Raw genomic sequence first — 23,028 nt, forward strand, 5'->3', positions numbered from 1 at the left:
CGCTTGTACTCCAGTCCTCATTCTTGTTTCAGATCTGTCCCACAGGAATTATGTTGACTGCTTCAAAGTGAATTCCAAAGCAGTGAATAAAACATTTTCAGTTTAAACCCAGAGAATACTACAGTGAGAACTCTACCCTTTGTATTGCTCCATGGTACGACCGCACCTTGAAAATTGTGTTCAATTCTGGTTGCCGCATCTCAAAAAAGATATAGTGGAATTAGAAAAGGTACAGAGAAGGCGACGAAAATGATAAAGGGGATGGGACGTCTTCCCTATGAGGAAAGGCTAAAGCGGCTAGGGCTCTTCAGCTTGGAGAAAAGGCGGCTGAGGGATATATGATAGAGGTATATAAAATAATGAGTGGAGTTCAGGTAGATGTGAAGCGTCTGTTTACACTTTCCAAAAATACAAGGACTAGGGGGCATGCGATGAAGCTCCAATGTAGTAAATTTAAAATGAATCGTAGAAAAGCTTTCTTCACTCAACGTGTAAATAAACTCTGGATTCGTTGCCAGAAGAATTGGCAGGGGGTGGTTAACTTAGCGGAGTTTAGAAAGGTTGTGATGGCTTCCTAAAGAAAAGTTCCATAGACCGTTATTACATGGACTTGGGGAAAATCCACTATTTCTGGGATAAGCAGTATAAAATGTTTTTTTTTTTACGTTTTTGAGATCTTGCCAGGTATTGTGACCTGGATTGGCCACTGTTGGAAACAGGATGCTGGCTTGAATGGACCTTTGCTCTGTCCCAGTATGGCAAATACTTATGTAATGTACCCTGTAACGGTTTCCACCAGATCAGAGGTTGCTGGAAATATATATTCAAGAGACATGCCTGTTCACATATAAAGAAATATGGATAGTTATTTTATAGGAAAAAGATCCTTATGGTGGCAGCTTTGAAATTGTAGAATACTTGTCTTGTTCAATTAGTATTCCTGTTTAGGCAACAGCTAAAGGCCTTTCTTTTTCAGCAGCCTTTTGATAGTTGGTTGATTTTTTATCTGTGATGATTGTATTCTTTGTATATTATTGATATTTGTAAGACCTATGTTTACTAGTGGTGCTATGGGCACGTTAGCGTTAGTGTTTTTAGGGGTCCTTTTACTAAGGCAGCGTAAGCGTCTATGTGCACCCAATGTGCGCCAAAATGGAGGTACCACCTGACTATCTTGTGACTCTTGCGGTAATTTCATTTTTGGCGTGTGTCCGATACACGTGTCTGAAAAAATATGTTTTTTTCGGGCGCGCTTAATGGATGCGTGCCAAGTGGCATTTCACTCGCATAGGTCATTACTGCCCGGTTACCATGTGAGTCTTTACCGCTATGTCAATGGCTGGCAGTATGGTCCAGACCCAAATGGACATGTGGCAGTTTTGATTTTGCCGCACGTCCATTTTCAGCAGAAAAAAACTAGCCTTTTTTACAGTTGCGCTGAAAACTCCACGCCTACACTATCTCAGGCCATTTTTCAGTGTGCCTTTGTAAAAGGACCCCTTAATCCGCATAAATGGTTTACACGACTACTACTATTACTATTTAACATTTCTAAAGCGCTACCAGAGTTATGCAGTGCTGTACAATCTAACAAAGAAGGACAGTCCCTGCTCAAAGGAGCTTACAATCTAAAGGACAAAAAAGTGCAATCAATCAAATTGGGGGCAGTCTAGATTTCCTGGATAGAGGTACAATGGTTAGGTGCCGAAAGCGACATTGAAGAGGTGGGCTTTGAGCAGGATTTGAAGATGGGCAGGGAGGGGGCTTGGCATATGGGCTCAGGGAGTTTATTCCAGCACAGGGTGAGGCGAGGCAGAAAGGGGCGGAGCCTGGAGTTGGCGGTGGTGGAGAAGGGTACTGAGAGGAGGGATTTGTCCTGTGAGGCGGAGATTACGGGTAGGAGTGTAAGGGGAGATGAGGGTAGAGAGGTAATGAGGGTGCTGCAGATTGAGTGCATTTGTAGGTTAGGCGGAAGATAAGACAGGCAGCAGAATTCTGAACAGATTGAAGGGGGGATAGATGGTTAAGTGGGAGGCCAGTGAGGAGTAGGTTGCAGTAGTCAAGGCGAGAGGTGATGAGAGAGTGGATGAGAGTTCGGGTGGGGTGCTCGGAGAGGAAAGGCGAATTTTGCTGATGTTAAAGAGAAAGAAGCGACAGGTCTTGGCTGTCTGCTGGATATGGGCAGAGAAGGAGAGGGAGGAGTCGAAGATGACTCCGAGGTTGCGGGCAGATAAGACGGGGAGGACGAGGGTGTTGTCGACTGAAATAGAGAGTGGAGGGAGAGGAGAAGTGGGTTTGGGTGGAAAGACAATAAGCTCGGTCTTGGCCATGTTCAGTTTCAGGTGGCGGTTGGACATCCAGGCAGCAAGTCGGAAAGCAGGCTGAATACTTTGGCCTGGGTTTCCGCAGCGATTTCTGGTGTGGAGAGGTAAGCTGGGGTGTCCGTCAGCATAAAGATGGTATTGGAAACCATGAGATGAGATCAGCGAGACCCAGGGAAGAGGTGTAGATTGAAAAAAGTCCAGGACAGATCCCTGAGGAACTCCAACAGAGAGTGGGATGGGGTTGGAGGAAGATTCATGAGAATGTACTCTGAAGGTACGGTGGGAGAGATAAGAGGAGAACCAGGAGAGGACAGAGCCCTGGAACCCAATGAGGATAGTGCAGCAGAAGTAAATTATGATTGACAGTGTCAAAAGCGGCGGATAGGTCGAGGAGGATGAGGAGGAGTAGTGACACTTTGGATTTGGCAAGGAAACAGGTCATAACAGACTTTAGTGAGTGCTTGTTTCTGTCGAGTGTAGAGGGCGAAAACCGGGATTGAAGCGGATCGAGGATGGCATGAGAGGAGAGAAAATCAAGGCAGCGGCTGTGAACGGCGCGTTAAGTATCTTGGAGAGGAAGGGTAGGAGGGAGATGGGGCGGCAGTTGGAAGGACAGTTAGGGGTCTAGTGATGGTTTTTGAGAAGTGGTGTGACTACAGCATGCTTGAAGGTGTCAGGGACAGTTGCAGTGGAGAGAGAGAGGTTGAGGATATGACAGATGGTGGGGGTGACAGTAGGAGAGTGGTGTTTAGTAAGTTGGTGGGATGGGATCAGAGGAACAGGCGGTGCATTTCGAGAAGGAAAGAAGGTGGGCAGTTCAGGGGCGTAGCCAGACAACAGATTTTGGTGTGGGCCTAGGCAAGAAGTTGGATGGCACTAATTCTTCCCCCCCACCACCAAAAAAATATCTCAGCTGGTGGGAAAACGCTTCTATCCACCTTGGCAGTCTGCAGCTGACATGCGCTGAAACTGATCATGCACAGGTGCCGGTACAATGGAGAGTAGCGTTTTCGTTACCATCAGGGGGAAGTCTTCAGCTGGTGGAGCTTGGGATCCGCACCAGCTACCATTAAACTGTGCTACTGTTGGGTGGACCTGAACCCTAAGTGGATGGGCCCTGGCCCACCCAGGCCCACCTGTGGCTACGCCACTGGGGCAGTTCCTCCTCGGTGATATCAGGAAAAGAGGAGAAGGAGGCCTGGGTTGGTTGGTTGAGGGAGTGGGTAAAGGGTGAAGAGGAGGAGGTGGCTTTTTTAGTGAATTCGAGGTTGATCTTCTGCACCTTGTCACGGAAAGTAGTCAGCTAGTGATTGAGGAGAGAGTGGAGGGGGTGGGAGCAGAGGGCACTTTGAGGAGGGAGTTAAGGGTGTTGAAGAGACGACGAGGGTTGGAGCCGAGAGAATTAGTCAATTGGGTGTAATAGTCCTGTTTGGCAAGGAATAGGTGAGGACTGGAAGGAGGATAGCATGAATTGTAGTGAATGAAGTCAGTATGGGTGCAAGATTCCTCCAGAGGCGTTCGGCAGATCGGGCGCAGGAGCGAAGGTATCTGATGCAAGGAGTCAGCCAGGGCTGGGGATTAGTACGCCTTGTGGGATGGGAGATGGATGGTGCAAGTGTGTCCAGAGCAGTGGAGAGAATGGCATTGTAAGCAGAGACAGCCTTGTCGACAGACTCGGAGGACATGATGGAAGGGAGGAGATTAGAGATACAAGAGGATAAGGTGGGAGGGTCGACAGCCTGGAGATTCCTGAAAGTAGTGGTTAGTTTTGGGCGGGACTGAGGAGGAGGGGTGATGAAGTGTGAAGGTGATCAGGTGATGATCTGAGGAGAGGAAGAGCAGAGGGCGCAGAAATTGGAGGGTGAGCAGGTAGAGGAGAGGACGAGGTCAAGACAATGGCTAGTTTGGTGAGTAGGGTGTGGAGCTCAGCTGGAGGTTGAAGGAGGATGTCAGAGTGAGGAATTGAGAAGCGTAAGAGTTGGATGGGTCATCAGCGTGTATGTTAAAGTCTCCAGAATGAGGGATGGAGATGAGGGTTCAAGAAAAACAGAGAGCAGGCATCGAAGTTGGTAAGGAAGGAAGGGAGGGACTTGGGGGGGGGGGGCGGTAAATGACTGCAACTCTGAAGTGGCAGTGGGTAGAATAGATGGATGGAGTGAACTTCAACACGATGAGAAGCAGTGAGACTGCGGTAGGAGGAGGGGTTGAAAACTACAGGAGGGCGAAAGTTAGAACCCGACTCCTCCTCCGCGGCCAACTGGGGGGGGAGTGTGGGAGAAAAGATAACCTCCATGGCACAGGGCCGCAACTGAGGCAGAGTCGTCGGGGTGAGCCAGGTTTCAGTTAGGGTGAGCAGTTGGAGGGAATGGGAGATGAAGAGATCGTGGGGGAAGGAAAGTTTGTTGCAGATCGAGCGGGCATTCCACAGGGCACCGAGAAGGGGGGGGAAAGAGGGGGGGGAGGAGGGGAATAGAGATGAGATTGGAGACATCCCGGAATTGTTTGCATGGATAGGACAAGGACAGGTGTGGGGGACCTGGATTGGGATTGATGTCTTTCGTGGATAGCAGGAGAAGGAGCAAGAGAGTGCGGAGGAGGGTGGGGGAGGTAGGGCGATGAAGGCAACGAAGACGGGATGCACTTAGGAGGAATGGGGATGGGTTAATGGCAGGAAGGAAGTGATGAAGGTTGAGAGCTAGGAAGGAGGAGGGGGATAGGAGAGATGGTGAGGTGGTGAGGGACAGGGGTGGGTAGGGTGGGTAGTAGTGAGCAGGACGGGAGAGGACATGGATGGGCAGTGAGTTCCTGCCGGTAGACAGCGGTAGGGGGAGGGGAAAAGATTAGGAAGGGACAGGGCAAGAAAAGAATGTGTATAGGGGCCATGAGTAGTGACTGGGGTGTTTATGGGTGCATATGTAGTGACTGAGGTGTTAAGCAACAGATAGAGTAACTGGGAGAAAAATAGATTTAAAGAGAAAAATGCCCCGCACCTAGAGCGGAGGCCCTGAGTGGATTGGAGCGGACCTGGGAGTCACCCCGGAGAAGGCTGACAGGATATGCAGATGAGCTGCAAGTCCTCTACAGCACCTGAAAGGCAGCCGGTGGTAGAGCTGGGCACCTCTCAGCTGAGGAAAAGACTTACCAGGGATTAGGCCGAAGCCAGCATTTCTCCCCCTGAGGGTCGCATTAACGCCAATGCGCCCAATAGAAATGTATAGGCGCATTAGCGTTTAATGCGCCTTAAATTTACAGGTGCGTTAAAAACACTAACGCACCTTAGGAAACATACCCCTTAGTTATTATGTTGATATAATTGTGAGTTTTATTATGTTGATATAATTGTGAGACTGGTAGCTGGAGCGGGTTACATTTTTTAAATACATTTTAAAAAATTTATAAGGTGGTGTTTAGTGTAAGCACATTTTCTGGCACCTATTTTAGGTCAATATTCAAAAGAAATGTAGGCCCTTACTTGTCTTCATAAAATACTAGTGTAAAAATCAGAAAACTTGCCTACGTTGCAGGCAGAGACATTTATACCAGCCCTAGAGAACGTTTTCTCCGAGGACAAGCAGGCTGCTTGTTCTCACTGATGGGTGACGTCCACGGCAGCCCCCTCCAACCGGAAACTTCACTAGCAAAGGCCTTTGCTAGTCCTCGCACGCCGATGCGCACCGCGCATGCGCGGCCGTCTTCCCGCCCGAACCGGCTCGTGTTCGTCAGTCTTCTCTTGTCCGCGCTCGGGACGGTCATGTTTTACCGCCGTTTCGTGCCCCTCAAGTTGACCTCGCGCGTCTTCGCGATTTTCCCTAAAAAAAAAAGAGACCGATCGGTCTTTACCCTTTTCCCGTGTTTCCAGCTTTTTCCCCGCGTAAGTTTCCTTTCGCTTTTGGGACCGGCCTATTTGGCCTCGATTCGGGGTTTTCTCCCTTCTTTTTGGTGCCCTTCGTCATCATTGCAAATTTTGATTTCGCCGGCGTGATTTTTCTGCCCATGTCATCGATGTCTTCCAGCGGCTTCAAGAAGTGCACCCAGTGCGCCCGGGTAATCTCGCTCACTGATAGGCACACTTCGTGTCTTCAGTGTCTGGGGGCTGGGCATCGCCCGCAGGCCTGCAGTCTTTGTGTTCTTTTAAAAAAGAGGGGGTAATCTCGCTCACTGATAGGCACGCTTCGTGTCTTCAGTGTCTGGGGGCTGGGCATCGCCCGCAGGCCTGCAGTCTTTGTGTTCTTTTAAAAAAGAGGACTCAGGTAGCGAGATTAGCCCAGTGGAACGCGTTGTTCTCGGGCTCTTTGACGACAACAGCTCGGGCAGCGAGTGCATCGACGTCGACAGCATCGAAGTCTTCGACCTCGGCATCGGTATCGACTGCATCGAGGCCTCTAACTTCGGCATCGCTGGTACCGAGGTATCGGAAGGCTGCGTCAACGTCGGTGGTACCGGGACCTCCGCTGTTGCTGATGTCGTCGGACGGTGGTGCTTCGTCTGGAGTGCAGGTGAGGGCTGTCCATTCCCCTGCTGGTGGTGGTGAGCGTTCGGGTGGGTCTCCCCCTGCCCTGAGGGCTCCTGCGGTACAGCCCCCCCGAGATCGACCTTCTTCAGCCTCGGCCCCAAGGAAGCGACGGTTGGATTCTACGTCCTCCTCGTCGGTACCGGGAAGCTCTGGTGACATGCTTCGCTTGAAGAAGTCTAAGAAGCATCATCACCGGTCTTCTTCCCGTCTCGGTACCGAGAGCTCTGGGTCGCCGAGGCAGTCGGCACCCGGTAGGCATCGGCACCGGGAGGACCGCTCACCCTCTGTTCAGGAGGTGTCGATGCGCTCCCCCTTGGACAGCCCGGAACCACCTCCACGCCCGGAACAGACTCTGACATCGACGCCTGCATCGGCTTCTCAGTCTTTCTCCACAGCCGCTCTGCACGAGAGTCTCCGGGCCGTTCTTCCAGAGATTCTGGGAGAGCTGTTGCGCCCTTCCCCTCCGGTACCGGGGTGCTTGCGCCACCGGTACCATTGAGTGAGGCGCCAGCTGGCCCCTTGCCCGAGGTGAGGTCTCCGACATCGGTGCCGCTTGCGGTACCGACTGCGGCCGCCTCCCAGGCAGACTCCCCGATGATGTCAGCGGAGGGAGCTTCGCCGGTGCTGGCGAGGGAGTCCACCTCTCGACGCTTCTACCGTGGCCGTGTTTCCACGGAGTCGAGTCGGGCACGGCTTCAGACGCAGGTTCGTGAAGTTGTGTCTGATACCGATGGTGAGGCCTCCTGGAAGGAGGAGGAGGACATCAGATATTTCTCTGACGAGGAGTCTGATGGCCTTTCTTCTGACCCCACTCCCTCTCCTGAAAGGCAGCTTTCTGCTCCCGAGAGTCTGTCTTTCGCGGCCTTTGTCCGGGAGATGTCTACGGCCATCCCCTTCCCGGTGGTTGTGGATGATGAGCCCAGGGCTGAAATGTTTGAGCTCTTGGACTATCCTTCTCCACCTAAGGAAGCGTCCACAGTACCCATGCATCATGTCCTAAAAAAGACATTGCTGGCGAACTGGACCAAGCCATTAACTAATCCCCACATTCCCAAGAAGATCGAATCCCAGTATCGGATCCATGGGGACCCAGAGCTGATGCGCACTCAGTTGCCTCACGACTCTGGTGTGGTGGATCTGGCCCTAAAGAAGGCTAAGAGTTCTAGAGAACATGCTTCGGCGCCCCGGGCAAGGACTCCAGAACCTTAGACTCCTTTGGGAGGAAGGCCTATCATTCCTCTATGCTCGTGGCCAAGATTCAGTCCTACCAGCTCTACACGAGCATCCATATGCGGAACAATGTGCGGCAGTTGGCGGGCTTGGTGGACAAGCTCCCTCCTGAGCAAGCCAAGCCGTTTCAGGAGGTGGTCAGGCAGCTGAAGGCGTGCAGAAAATTCCTGGCCAGAGGGGTATATGATACCTTTGATGTTGCGGCCAGGGCCGCTGCTCAAGGTGTGGTGATGCGCAGACTCTCATGGCTGCGTGCCTCCGACCTGGAGAATAGGATCCAGCAGCAGATTGCGGACTCCCCTTGCCGAGCGGACAACATTTTTGGAGAAAAAGTTGAACAGGTGGTAGAACAGCTCCACCAGCGGGATAACGCTTTCGACAAATTCTCCCGCCAGCAGCCTTCAGCATCTATCTCCTCAGGTAGACGTTTTTATGGGAGAAGGAGGACTGTTCCCTACTCTTCTGGTAAGCGTAGGTACAATCCTCCATCTCGCCAGCCTGCGGCCCAGGCTAAGCCCCAGCGCGCTCGCTCTCGTCAGCAGCGTGCGCCTCAGCAAGGCCCTGCGGCTTCCCAGCAAAAGCAGGGGACGAGCTTTTGACTGGCTCCAGCAGAGCATAGCCGACATCAACGTATCCGTGCTGGGCGATCTACCGGTCGGGGGGAGGTTGAAAGTTTTTCACCAAAGGTGGCCTCTTATAACCTCCGACCGTTGGGTTCTGCAAATAGTCCGACAAGGATACACCCTCAATTTGGCCTCGAAGCCTCCAAATTGCCCACCGGGAGCTCAGTCTTACAGCTTCCAGCACAAGCAGGTACTTGCAGAGGAACTCTCCGCCCTTCTCAGCGCCAGTGTGATTGAGCCCGTGCCATCTGGGCAAGAAGGGCTGGGATTCTATTCCAGGTACTTCCTTGTGGAAAAGAAAACAGGGGGGGATGCGTCCCATCCTAGACCTAAGGGCCCTGAACAAATATCTGGTCAAGGAAAAGTTCAGGATGCTTTCCCTGGGCACCCTTCTTCCCATGATTCAGGAAAATGATTGGCTATGCTCTCTGGACTTGAAGGACGCCTACACACACATCCCGATATTGCCAGCTCACAGGCAGTATCTGCGATTTCAGCTGGGCACACGTCACTTCCAGTACTGTGTGCTACCCTTTGGGCTCGCCTCTGCGCCCAGGGTGTTCACGAAGTGCCTGGCTGTAGTAGCAGCAGCGCTTCGCAGGCTGGGAGTGCATGTGTTCCCTTATCTTGACGATTGGCTGGTGAAGAACACATCCGAGGCAGGAGTTCTACAGTCCATGCAGATGACTATTCGACTCCTGGAACTACTGGGGTTTGTGATAAATTATCCAAAGTCCCATCTTCTCCCAGTACAGAGACTCGAATTCATTGGAGCTCTGCTGGATTCTCGGACGGCTCGTGCCTATCTTCCGGAGACAAAGGCCAACAATCTGTTGTCCCTTGTCTCCCGGGTACAAGCGTCCCAGCAGATCACAGCTCGGCAGATGTTGAGATTGCTTGGCCACATGGCCTCCACAGTTCATGTGACTCCCATGGCTCGTCTTCACATGCGATCTGCTCAATGGACTCTAGCTTCCCAGTGGTTTCAAGCTGCTGGGGATCTAGAAGACGTGATCCACCTGTCCACGAGGTTTCTCAAATCCCTGTATTGGTGGACGATTTGGTCCAATTTGACTCTGGGACGCCCTTTCCAAATTCCTCAGCCACAAAAGTGCTGACTACGGATGCGTCTCTCCTGGGGTGGGGAGCTCATGTCGATGGGCTTCACACCCAGGGAAGCTGGTCCCTCCAGGAACGCGATCTGCAGATCAATCTCCTGGAGTTACGAGCGGTCTGGAACGCTCTGAAGGCTTTCAGAGATCGGCTGTCCCACCAAATTATCCAAATTCAGACAGACAACCAGGTTGCCATGTATTACATCAACAAGCAGGGGGGCACCGGATCTCGCCCCCTGTGTCAGGAGGCCGTCAGCATGTGGCTGTGGGCTCGCCGTTACGGCATGTTGCTCCAAGCCACATATCTGGCAGGCGTAAACAACAGTCTGGCCGACAGGTTGAGCAGGATTATGCAACCTCACGAGTGGTCGCTCAACTCCAGAGTAGTGCGCCAGATCTTCCAGGTGTGGGGCACCCCCTTGGTAGATCTCTTTGCATCTCGAGCCAACCACAAGGTCCCTCAGTTCTGTTCCAGTCTTCAGGCCCACGGCAGACTGGCATCGGATGCCTTCCTCCTGGATTGGGAGGACGGCCTGCTGTATGCTTATCCTCCCATACCTCTGGTGGGGAAGACTTTGTTGAAATTCAAGCAAGACCGAGGCACCATGATTCTGATTGCTCCTTTTTGGCCGCGTCAGATCTGGTTCCCTTTCCTTCTGGAGTTGTCCTCCAAAGAACCGTGGAGATTGGAGTGTTTTCCGACCCTCATCACACAGAATGAAGGGGTGCTTCTGCATCCCAACCTCCAGCCTCTGGCTCTCACGGCCTGGATGTTGAGAGCGTAGACTTTGCCTCTTTGGGTCTGTCGGAGGGTGTCTCCCATGTCTTGCTTGCTTCCAGAAAAGATTCCACTAAGAGGAGTTACTTCTTTTTATGGAGGAGGTTTGTCATCTGGTGTGACAGCAAGGCCTTAGATCCTCGCTCCTGTCCTACACAGACCCTGCTTGAATACCTTCTGCACCTGTCTGAGTCTGGTCTCAAGACCAACTCTGTAAGGGTTCACCTTAGCGCAATCAGTGCATACCATTACCGTGTGGAAGGTAAGCCGATCTAAGGACAGCCTTTTGTTGTTCACTTCATGAGAGGTTTGCTTTTGTCAAAGCCCCCCGTCAAACCTCCTACAGTGTCATGGGATCTCAATGTCGTTCTCACCCAGCTGATGAAACCTCCTTTTGAGCCACTGAACTCCTGCCATCTGAAGTACTTGACCTGGAAGGTCATTTTCTTGGTGGCAGTTACTTCAGCTCGTAGAGTCAGTGAGCTTCAGGCCCTGGTAGCCCAGGCCCCTTACACCAGATTTCATCATAATAGAGTAGTCCTCCGCACTCACCCTAAGTTCTTGCCGAAGGTAGTGTCGGAGTTCCATCTGAACCAGTCAATTGTCTTGCCAACATTCTTTCCCCGTCCTCATTCCTGCCCTGCTGAACGTCAGCTGCACACATTGGACTGCAAAAGAGCATTGGCCTTCTATCTGGAGCGGACACAGCCCAACAGACAGTCCGCCCAATTGTTTGTTTCTTTTGATCCCAACAGGAGGGGAGTGGCTGTGGGGAAACGCACCATTTCAAATTGGCTAGCAGATTGCATTTCCTTCACTTACGCCCAGGCTGGGCTGGCTCTTGAGGGTCATGTCACGGCTCACAATGTTAGAGCCATGGCAGCGTCAGTGGCCCACTTGAAGTCAGCCACTATTGAAGAGATCTGCAAAGCTGCGACGTGGTCATCTGTCCACACATTCACATCTCATTACTGCCTGCAGCAGGATACCCGACGCGACAGTCGGTTCGGGCAGTCAGTGCTTCAGAATCTGTTTGGGGTTTAGAATCCAACTCCACCCCCCTAGGCCCATGTTTATTCTGTTCCAGGCTACACTCTCAGTTAGTTGGATAAGTTGTTAGGTCAATCTCAGTTATGTCCTCGCCATTGCGAGGCCCAATTGACCATGTTTGTTGTTTTGAGTGAGCCTGGGGGCTAGGGATACCCCATCAGTGAGAACAAGCAGCCTGCTTGTCCTCGGAGAAAGCGAATGCTACATACCTGTAGAAGGTATTCTCCGAGGACAGCAGGCTGATTGTTCTCACAAACCCGCCCGCCTCCCCTTTGGAGTTGTGTCTTCCCTTGTCTTTGTCTTGCTACATACGGGACTGACGAACACGAGCCGGTTCGGGCGGGAAGACGGCCGCGCATGCGCGGTGCGCATCAGCGCGCGAGGACTAGCAAAGGCCTTTGCTAGTGAAGTTTCCGGTTGGAGGGGGCTGCCGTGGACGTCACCCATCAGTGAGAACAATCAGCCTACTGTCCTCGGAGAATACCTTCTACAGGTATGTAGCATTCACTTTACATTACATGTGTAGATTACTGTATTTAATCTATAGGTGCACATGTATCCTTTGCCCAAACGAAAAGACAAATGGGGTTCACACTCTCCACAAGGACAGAACACAGCAGTAACAGGGTGGAAAGGAACCAATTCCAAGAGAAAGTTTACAGTACATGTGTAGATTACTGTATTTAATCTATAGGTGCACATGCATCCTTTGCCCAAATGAAAAGACAAATGGGGTTTGCACTCTCCACAAGGACAGAACACAGCAGTAACAGGGTGGAAAGGAACCAATTCCAAGTGATCAGTCGAAACACGGGCCGTTTTGGGTCTTAATAAAAATTCCATTGGAGCATCTTATCCTGGTGTGGTGACTGATCACTTGGAATTGGTTCCTTTCCACCCTGTTACTGCTGTGTCCTTTGCCCAAACTCCATTTCCTTAGATGCCTACTGGCAAAGTACGTGCCATGATAGCAAAGTGCATACTTTAACACTGCTCTGTATTTTATGAGTCCATATATGTGTGAATTTGACCACATTTTTTTACATTACCCCAAGATGTGCCATGCAGTCAGACCAAAGGCTAATCAGGCCCAGTGACCCATCTGGACATCTTATATATATATATCTAGTTTGAAATCCTTACTCTCACATGTACGATGCAATAGTGGTACACCTGTGACTAATATTATTTAATGGAATACAAAAATTTATATTCTGCTTTTTACCCATAAGAGTTACTTAATGAATTACCATGCTTTTATTGATACCATACAAATGCCACTTCCACATTTGGCTCAAAAAACATCAACAGCATTTTCAGCTGAAAATTCATCCTAATCTAGGAGCTTAAGATAGGCTTCTAAATGTAGCTCTTTCATTCATTTACGTATATTTATGAGTTTGAAAATCAGTGATAAAGTTCCTAATTTTTTCATTACCGTAAACATACCCTTGTTGCCACCCACTTTATATGCTCCTAAATTTTGGTGTTTGGTGAAATTTTGAGAATACATTTAGGTGCTCAGCCCTAGTACATTTTCAAAGAGGCCAATTTTAGAGCAGAACTCTAAAAGTGAGGAGCATAAACCTTTTGAAAATTAGGCTCTGTGTGTTTGTAGATCACTACACTCACCTGGTAGTGCTAAACAGATATTATTAACAATACAAATTAATCTAGGTTCAAATGAAAACAGATATATCACATGAGTACTCACTGTGGAAATTTGGAAAATAAGATCTAGTTGCAGCATTCAAGGACTAAAGTTAAATCATTCCAAGATACAACTCTGGAATGGCACAATTAGCTTTCTTCATCAAAATTCTCAGGAATGTCTGAGGATCTCAAGGTGACGAACTAATGCAACAAGGTGGTGGCCGCAGCCAGAAGGATGCTAGGCTGCATAGACGGGTATAACCAGCAGGAGAAAGGAAGTGTTGATGCCCCTGTACAAGTCATTGGTGAGGCCCCACTTGGAGTAATATGTTCAGTATTGGAGGCCATATCTTGCTAAGGATGTAAAAAGACTTGAAGCAGTTCAAAGAAAAATGACAAAAATGGTATTTGCATAGCAAGACTTACGAGGAGAGACTTGCTGACTGAGCATGTATACCCTGCAGGAAAGGAGAAAAGGGGATGATATGATACAGATGTTCAAACATTTGAAAGGTATTAATCCACAAACCTTTTTGAGAAATGGGAAGTTGATAGAACTAGAGAACATGAATTGAGGTTGAAGGGAGGCTGACTCAGGAATAATGTCAGAAAGCATTTTTTTCACTGAGAGGATGGTAGATACCTGAAATGACCTTCCATGGGAGGTGGTGGATATGCAAACAGTAATGGAATTCAAAAATATGTGAGATAAACACAAAGGAATTCTATTTAGAAGAAATAGATCAAAAGAAGCTTAGTGGAGATTAGGAAACAACACTGGTAATTGGAAAACAAAGCCAGTACTAGACAGACTTCTACGGTCTGTGCCCTGATCGTGGCTTAATAGACTTGGATTGTCTGGAGTGGAGCACAGGGGCTTGATGACAATTTCAGAAATTGTAGAACAAGGACAGTGCTGGGCAGACTTCTACAGTCTATACCCTAAAAATGGCAAGGACAAATCAAGATCAGGTATAATATGAAGTATTGCATACCATAAGTAATGAGTTTATCTTATTGGGTAGACTGGATGGACCATACATGTCTTTATCTGCATTCATCTACTGTGTTACTATGAATGAAGATACAGGGCCAGGTAAACCCCCAAATCTTTCTGTACTTTATCTACCTGAGTGCTAAATAGCATGTGAAAGCTACAGAAATAGGAAATAACAGCACATGCAATGCTGATTTAAATGCTTAAAAGGGCTCTTATAATCTAAGCAGGATTTCTGCAGGATTTGTGCTAGTATTTTTTAAAGACATAAAGGTGCCTATCCAGCTTATTTTAGAAGGAGATCGCCGGCCATCTTCCGACACAAATTGGGAGATGGCCGGCGATCTTCTAAAGCCGGCCAAATCGGTATAATCGAAAGCTGATTTTGGCCGGCGCCAACTGCTTTCCGTCGCGGAGCCGGCCAAACTTCAAGGGGATGTTTCAGTAGGGTAGCGAAGGCGAGACGGGGGCGTGCTTTGAGATGGCCGGCTTCGCCCGATAATGGAAAAATTAAAGCCGGCCTTGACGAGCATTTCGCCGGCTTGACTTGGTCCCTTTTTTTTCAGGACCAAGCTTCAAAAGGTGCCCCAACTGACCAAATGACCACCGGAGGGAATCGGGGATGACCTCTCCTTACTCCCCCAGTGGACATCAACCCCCTCCGACCCCCCCCCCCCCCAAAATTTAAAAATATATTTTTTTGCAACCCTCTATGCCAGCCTCAAATGTCATCCCTAGCTCCCTGACAGCAGTATGCAGGTCCCTGGAGCAGTATTTAGTGGGTGCAGTGCACTTCAGGCAGGTGGACCTAGGCCCATCCCCCCTACCTGTTACACTTGTGGTGGTAATTGTTAAGCCCTCCAAAACCCCCCAAAACCCACTGTTCCCACATGTAGGTGCCCCCTTCATCCCTAAGGGCTATGGTAATGGTGTACAATTGTGGGGAGTGTGTTTGGGGGGAATTTGGGGGGCTCAGCACCCAAGGTAAGGGAGGTATGCATCTGGGAGCAATTTTTGAAGTCCACTGTAGTGCCCCCTAGGGTGCCCGGTTGGTGTCCTGGCATGTGAGGGGGACCAGTGCACTACAAATGCTGGCCCCTCCCACGACCAAATGCCTTGCATTTGGCCGGGTTTGAGATCGCCGGCCTCGGTTTCCATTATCGGCGAAAACCGATGCCGGCCATCTCAAACCCGGCCATCTCTGACATTTGGCCGACCCCAACCATATTATCAAAATGATAGATGGCTGGCCATCTTTTTCGATAATATGGTTCGGGACTGCTCTTTGTGGCGCTGGCCAAATAGATGGCCGGCCATCTATTTGGCTGGCGCCGTTCGATTATGCCCCTCCACAGTGCTTATTTTCTAAGCATATAGACGCCCCAAAATATCAAAATGTACATATTTGTGCTTGAACTGTCCAAATCCTGATTTTGCAAAGGCAGGATTTGGATGGTCAACTCTACCTTATGTCCAAAGAGTATATATTGAGTGGAACTAGGGAGGGCCCAAAATCAGGATGTCCAAAAGAGAAGGAAATGTTTAAAATATGTGCTTTCCTGCCCTAATATCCTGGGTGCCCCATTATACATTTGCCCTCCACATGTGCAACCACTAAATTGAGCATGCTGAGTCCACTTTTATTGATTGCTTCTCCTCCTGATAAAAAAATGAAGCCCTACAGAGGGGCTAACTGGATGAGCAGGAGAGCAACTGGATCCCAGGAAAGAAAGTGGAAGGAGAAGAGAGAGAGAGAATAAAAATACATTTCTTGGCTTGCCTTGGTTATATACACTTTTTGTGTAGAACCTTTTTCAGATGCCGTTCTTGCTTGCTGTGCAATAAAAAGCTGCTGGGTTGCCAGCGTCATACTTAGATACACAAAATACTTTACTGGCAGTTTCACACTTTATTGTAAGCTTGATATCACATTCATATAAATACTTAAATAAATAGAACATTTCTACTGCCTATTACTTACAAGTTTGTGGGAGAGAAGGTGAGTGAGTGAGGAGGCAAAAGTGTATGTTCCTGTTGATTGACTGTGTGCAAGAATAGGTATTGAGAGTTAAGGGAGAGGATGTGGTTGGGGAGATAATGGAGATGGGAAAGAGTCAACTGACTGTATTTGTGTGTTTATGTGGAAGACACATAAAGGTGAACATGTTGCAAGGTGGAGAGGGTTAGAGTGTCAGAGACAGCTACAGAAAATAGGTCTAAAACAGTCCGTGGAGAGGCATAGAGGAAGAGGTGCTAGATCAGGGGTGCAGCCTGAGCCTTCAGACTGTAGGTGGGTAGAAGAAACTTCATATAGCTTGAACCAAGCCTGTTACCCACTGGATAGAGGAATACAGGACAGCACAGCAGTTGGATAGTGTGATGGGAGAAAAAGAAGGGACTTATAAAGGAGGCAGGCACTGCAAAAACCAAGCACAGCATGTGGAAAAAGAGAAGGAGGAAGAGGAAGAGAAGACTGCACTGCAATCTTCAGAAACAGAAAATGGATATGATGCTTCACTCAGGAAGAAAACGTAACTCTGGAGAAGGTCCTCAAGAGCTTTAGTATGTTATTTAGGAGAGACTGCAAGGAAATCCATAGCAGTCAAGGATAACAGCTGAAAGTGAATTGCATTGGAGGTCTGCAAGCCTCAAAGTCATAGTACAGGTGAAATGTTATCAGGTCATTAAATTGGACTTCCAAGAATAAGCAGCTAAATTAATGTCCATCACAAAAAGGTGGGAAGAGACCAAACCTGTTCCATTCACATCACACTGAAATGATGGGTCTGGAGGCCATTTTCAGCTTCCCATATTCAATGGATACAGCATCTATAGTACAACAAGGGATGAGCTGTTGAGTTACCTATGTTACAAGAACACATCAAGTGTCTAGTAAGACTCCTTGAAGAGCTTTCCAGTAGGCATCAAACTGTTAAGGTAGTAGGAGGATATAGGTTTACTGAGAAGGGTTTTAGGCTGGCTTGGAGACCTGCCATCTTCTGGAACCTTTGGATAAATGGAGGTAACCTGGCCCTGTATGTTTGTTTTAATGATTGAGGACTTGATGAACCATATACAGCTAGCAGGGCAGAATTAATTGGGTGACGGTTTAACAATAGAGGAGCATCACTGTTCAAATTTCAGCAAAGTATTTCAACGATACAAACTACTCATCTCTGTGTCTTTTCCAGGTCACAAGACTTCACCAACAGCACTTTAAATTTCTGGACTCACAAGACATGTGCCACAGGATGCCGCAGCTTCCACTGAGGTAGAGGAATTGGAGAATATAGGCAATAGCTTAATCTAGAAGCCCTTTCATGCATAGTATGAATGCTCATCCTGCATCTTTAGATTTTAGCCTGGACAGTGTGAAAGGGGCACAGGACTAGACTCAGATGTCACATGTACCAATCTTGTCAAATCTGTCTACTGATGCTTACAAGAAATCTAGCAGCTTGACTTTGGAAGACAATGCAATCAAAGTATCTTCCCTCTCTATGACCAGCTTATTCTGTTAGGCGGAAATGGGCACAATGCCATGATTCATGAGACCTTCAACACTATACAGAAACAGCTGTTTATTCAAACTCAAAGAATTTCAAAAAGTGGTTAGATGGAAGAAGCCATAGTTGCCTAAGCAGCTATTCATGCTGAAGTCTCTGAATGCTTGCTGTGGTCAGTGGATAGAATAATTACAAGAATAATGGGAATATGTTTCATCACTGCTGTATGCCAACTAACAGATTCCATGGGACGTGAACTGACAGTATACATCCATAAATCAAAGTGATGCCAGTCCCTGCCATCATGACTGCTACATCCATGCCATATAGGCATGGTCCTCAGAATTGAAAAGATTGCTGAGGGAATCCAAGTTTTATTAGGAAAAATAAAAGTTGTCTCATGTCTTTATGTTCTAGTTCTCTGTTGACTTTTTCACTTAATGCTGCCTGTCTTCATTGTGACATCTGTCTTGTAGACTGTGGGAATGATTTGAGACCATAAAGGGCAAGGCAGTAGCAGAGAACTTGTGGGATGGTGTGATCCCCTAATGGGGTTTTGAGCATGGGCCCGTGAAATAACACAGCCAGACAAAGGTATATAAATAAATATAAAGTGTTTTATTAACTGAATCTTCAGGCCCGTTATGTATCAGGGCCACGAACACAAGGTGAAACACCTCTGTAGTTCAGTAAATACAGTCTCAAGCAGGCCTCTGGTTGGCAGGCCCATACTGTGTGTCTGGTAGAGCTGCCATGCCCCAAACATAGCTTGTAAGTTCTTCTCAGTTTTTCTCCGAGTTCTAGGCTCAGAGCAAGGCTTGCTAGTCTCAAATCAGGAAAACAAAAGAGGCTTACCTCAGCAAAGTCACGATCAATAAACGTGAGCTGTAGCGGCATATGGTAGGGTTCAGTTCTTCCTTCCCCAGGGCTTCCTTAGCCTTAGTTTGGCCCTGCCTTTTATGCTTTCTGGTTCTGACTCCACCCCTTCCTGGGGCGGGACCAGTGATCTTAAGGTGGCTCAGGTTATATGAGGGACTATTCTTAAGTGCGAGGGGCAGTGTTCTATAAACCCCCTCATGGTGTTTTATTTACATTTTTTTATAGCATTGTTTAACACATTTAGAAGTATATGAAGTATACAACAATATTTGGAAAAAGTATTATCTTCTGTAAACATTTAGCTTGGAAAATCATTTACACTATGTAAATGCACAATTAATTTTTTTTGTAGGTACTAACGAGTGTGTTAATGTCTCTACTTTGTCACTCTCTCCCCTGGCCTGTACTCAGCTTTTCCCATATTTCCTGCAGTTGCAGCAAATCCATTTCTAGCCCTCAATATATCTTATTATTTAAGCCCTTTCAATAGCAAGTGAGCTAAAAAGTTAACTGGCTTGAAGCAGGCATTAATAATTGTGCATTAGCTACAGGGGACTTTCTGCATGGTATATTGCTATGAATCTTGTGCCCTCTAGAAAAAGATATATTGAAGGGCTTGAATGTCTTATGGTATTCTTAGATATTTTAGGAGCTGATCATGTGCCTAGGTGTTTGATTTGAAGTTAACAGGCGTAGGCGCCCTGTATAAGAGACTTGAGGAGGCTTAACCTCCCTAGTCTCAACCACAGCTTTTCTGGCCTACAGAATCCCCTCCCATCCAGTCTTGCCCCATTTCTCTCTCCCTTCCCTTCCACCACTGCCATGAAGCACAATTTTCCTCGCTCTCATTGCACCTCCGCTGAGTCTGCGCTAATAAACAACCAACAAAGAAGCATTGGATTACGGCTGTCGGCATGCCCCTCTGCTTTCTGTGCTGGCACTAACTCCTATGATGTAAACTTCCAGGACCAGCAATGGAAGCAGTAGCGATGTGCACAGAGCCGTGGTCCTGTGCTTCTTTGTTGGTTACTTAGTAGCGTGGATCCGGCAGAGGTGCAACAGCAAAGAGGAAAATTGTGCTGCGTGGTGGTGATGGAAAGGAGGGGAGAGAGAGAAACCAAGAAAGACTGGATGGGTGGAAAGGGAAAGAGAAACTGGGCAAGACTGGATAGGATGGGGATAGAGGGATAGAAAAAAACAGAGTAATACTAGGTGAGGGGAGAGAGAGAGAGAGAGCAAGCGAGGGGGTGAGATAGAGACAGAGGCAATTCCAAATGGGCTGGAGAGAGTGAGAGACAGCAGAGAGAACAAATACTGCATAGGAGGAGGGAGAGAAAGAGAGAGAGAGAGAGAGACAATGCTGTATGGGGAGAAGAGAGATAGGCAGGGGCAATGCTGAATGATGTGGTAGGGTGAGAGACAGGGGCAGTGCTGCATGCCAGGGGAGGAGAGACAGATAGACAGGCAGGCAATGCTAGATGATGGGGGAAAGGAAGAGAGACAGAGAAGATAATGGATAGGGGAGGGAAAGAAAGGAAATTCTGTATATAGGTGGAGAAATAGGCAAAATTGTATGAGGGGTGAGAAAGGAGAGAGACGGGTAATGCTAGATGTGGGGGGAGAGAGAAATGAGGCGGTGCTGATTAGTGCAGCGGGAGGGGAGAGAGGAAGAGAGAGGAAGAGACGGAATGCTGGATGGCAGGATCAGGGAAGAGAGACAGAGAGGAGATACTGGATGGTGAGAGGGGGAAGAGAGAGAGAGGCGATGCTGGCTGAAAGGGAAGATAGAGAGAGAGGTGATGCTGGCTGAAAGGGAAGAGAGAGAGAGAGAGAGAGAGAGAGAGAGAGAGAGAGAGAAGAGACAGGTGCTGAATGGTGGGTGGGGGGGGGGGGGGAGAGAGAGATGAGAGGGCATACTGGATGAACTAAATACATTTTTTAACTAGTTTACAGAGGCCAAAACCTCCTCTTTCAGGTCTGGACAGTATACTGTTGCTATAATATACTTGCCCTGATGGAAGGAGATTTGGCTTCTCAAAACTAGTTAAAAATGTAATGTTAGTCCGATATAAAAGTATCACCTTATTTTCTGTATTCATTTTATTAATTTATAATGTATCAATTGGAATATGTCTGTTTTTGAAATTTACGTCTGCTCTTTTATATTTGTACAGTAGAAAGGGAATTGTGTCACTGTATCTATTTTTCTGGTGTTGCCCTGTATGCAGAGTGCGGCTTCTTGGGGGTTCAGTTTAATTTTTGTTTACGTATTTCTATTTTTAGTTTGTGGTTACTTATTCTATACTTGAGATTCTACCTGTGTTTGTGTGTGAAAAAGTTCCAGTATGTCTGTGTAGGATTGGTCTGTACTAGTCCAGCTTGTTTAGTTTTCAAATAGGTGTATTGATATTATATCTATCTATCTATCTATCTATCTATCTATCTATCTATCTATCTATCTATCTATCTATCTATCTATTCTAGACTGCATACTAAAATAATAGAAAGAAAGAGAAAATGAACTCCATGGATAATAGGAAAGTAATGCAATCATGCAAAGAGAGGTAAAAGGAGATAGAGAGGGAGAAGGTAAAAGGACTAGGGGATAGCTCTAGCCGGAGGGTCCAGTCATACTGCATCCCCAAAGGCTTGCCTGAAAATCCACATTTTTAGGTTGGTTTTAAAACTTTTAAAGGATAAGTCACTCCAGAGAGAGAGAGAGAGAAGGTGATTGTTCCATATGAAAGGGGCAAGGAAGAAAATGGCTCAATGTTGGGTAGATTCTAAAAAGCACGTTTGGGAGGGGGAGGACTAATTGATAATCATTAAGAGAGTGAAGAACCCTAGCTAGTGAGTAGGGAATAATAAGACTGGATAAATAATCAGGAGAGCACACCCTGAAAACCTTGAAAGTTAACAGTCCTGCTTATAATCGAAATAGAAAAACGCCTATATTGTGACCCAAATCGGGAGATAGACGTTTATCTCACAAAAACGAATAAAGCGGTATAATCGAAAGCCGAATTTGGACGTTTTCAACTGCACTCCATCGCGGATGCGGACAAAGTTGATGGGGGCATGTCGAAGGCGTGGTGAAGGCGGAACTGGGGCGTGGTTATCGGGCGATCAGAAATGGGCGCCTTTCGCCGATAATGGAAAAGAAATATGCGTTTTTAGCGAGAATTTAGGGCACTTTTCCTGGACCCTGTTTTTCCACGAATAAGGCCCAAAAAGTGCCTTAAATGACCAGATAACCACTGGAGGGAATCGGGGATGACCTCCCCTGACTCCCCCAGTGGTCACAAACCCCCTCCCACCACAAAATATGCCGTTTCACAACTTTTTATTTTCACCCTCAAATGTCATACCCACCTCCCTGGCAGCAGTATGCAGGTCACTGGAGCAGTTATTAGGGGGTGCAGTGGACTTCAGGCAGGTGGACCCAGGCCCATCCCCCCCCCCCACCTGTTACACTTGTGCTGGTAAATGGGAGCCCTCCAAACCGCCCCCCCCAAACCCACTGTACCCACATGTAGGTGCCCCCCTTCACCCCTTAGGGCTATAGTAATGGTATAGACTTGTGGGCAGTGGGTTTTGAGGGGGATTTGGGGGGGCTCAACACCCAAGAGAAGGGTGCTATGCACCTGGGAGCTGTTTTACCTTTTTTTTTTTTTTTTAAGTGCCCCCCTAGGGTGCCCGGTTGGTGTCCTGGCATGTGAGGGGGACCAGTGCACTACAAATCCTGGCCCCTCCCACGAATAGATGTCTTGGAGTTATTTGTTTTTGAGCTGGGCGCTTTCGGTTTCCATTATCGCTGAAAAACAAAAACGCCCAGCTCAAAAAAAGATAAACGTCCATGTTTTTCGAAAATACGGTTCGGTGCACCCCTTCACGGACCCATTCTCGGAGATAAACGCCCATGGAGATAGACGTTTCCGTTCGATTATGCCGCTTAGTGTGATTTTGTAGGTGATACGGTATTCAATGGGAAGCCAGTGGTGTTTTATTAACAGTGGAGTTGAGTGGTCAGTACGATGGCCCTTACCCAATAGTTTGACAGCTATGTTTTGAATTGTTTGTGATTTTTTTTAAAGTAGTACGTGGTAAACCTGTGTAGATGATATTGCAATAATCCAGCCAAGAGGTAAAGAATGAGAGGATAAGTGAGTGAAACTTATTGTGGTCAAAAAGATAGCAAATTGCCCTCAGCTGTCGAAAAGTGAAAAAGGAAAGCTTAGATAAATGTGCAATCTGGGGTAGGAATGAAAGAGAGGAGTCCAAGATAACCTCTTAGTAAGAAACATGGGAAACTGGTGTGATAGAAGTACCCAAAAGAGAGAGATTAGAAGAGGGTGGATTA

At 47.9% G+C, this 23,028-nt stretch overlaps 1 protein-coding gene and 1 long non-coding RNA gene across 2 annotated transcripts in view; both read left to right on the top strand.

The window, feature by feature from the left end:
* The window catches only part of LOC115459249 (gamma-aminobutyric acid receptor subunit beta-2-like), a 68,117-nt gene extending 50,290 nt beyond the window's left edge, over positions 1-17,827 (top strand). Inside the window, exon 4 of the mRNA XM_030189105.1 lies at positions 17,475-17,827. Within this exon, the coding sequence (XP_030044965.1) occupies positions 17,475-17,558 (84 nt within the window). The 3' untranslated portion in view covers positions 17,559-17,827. The remainder of the gene's footprint in view (positions 1-17,474) is intronic.
* Positions 5,528-16,445, top strand: LOC115459250. Its single transcript, XR_003940236.1, has 3 exons — positions 5,528-5,619; positions 14,259-14,270; positions 16,431-16,445. It is a non-coding gene; the product is annotated as an uncharacterized LOC115459250 (long non-coding RNA).
* Positions 17,828-23,028: the final 5,201 nt, after the last annotated feature.

Source organism: Microcaecilia unicolor, unplaced genomic scaffold (assembly GCF_901765095.1).
Source record: "Microcaecilia unicolor unplaced genomic scaffold, aMicUni1.1, whole genome shotgun sequence".
Taxonomy (NCBI): domain Eukaryota; kingdom Metazoa; phylum Chordata; class Amphibia; order Gymnophiona; family Siphonopidae; genus Microcaecilia; species Microcaecilia unicolor.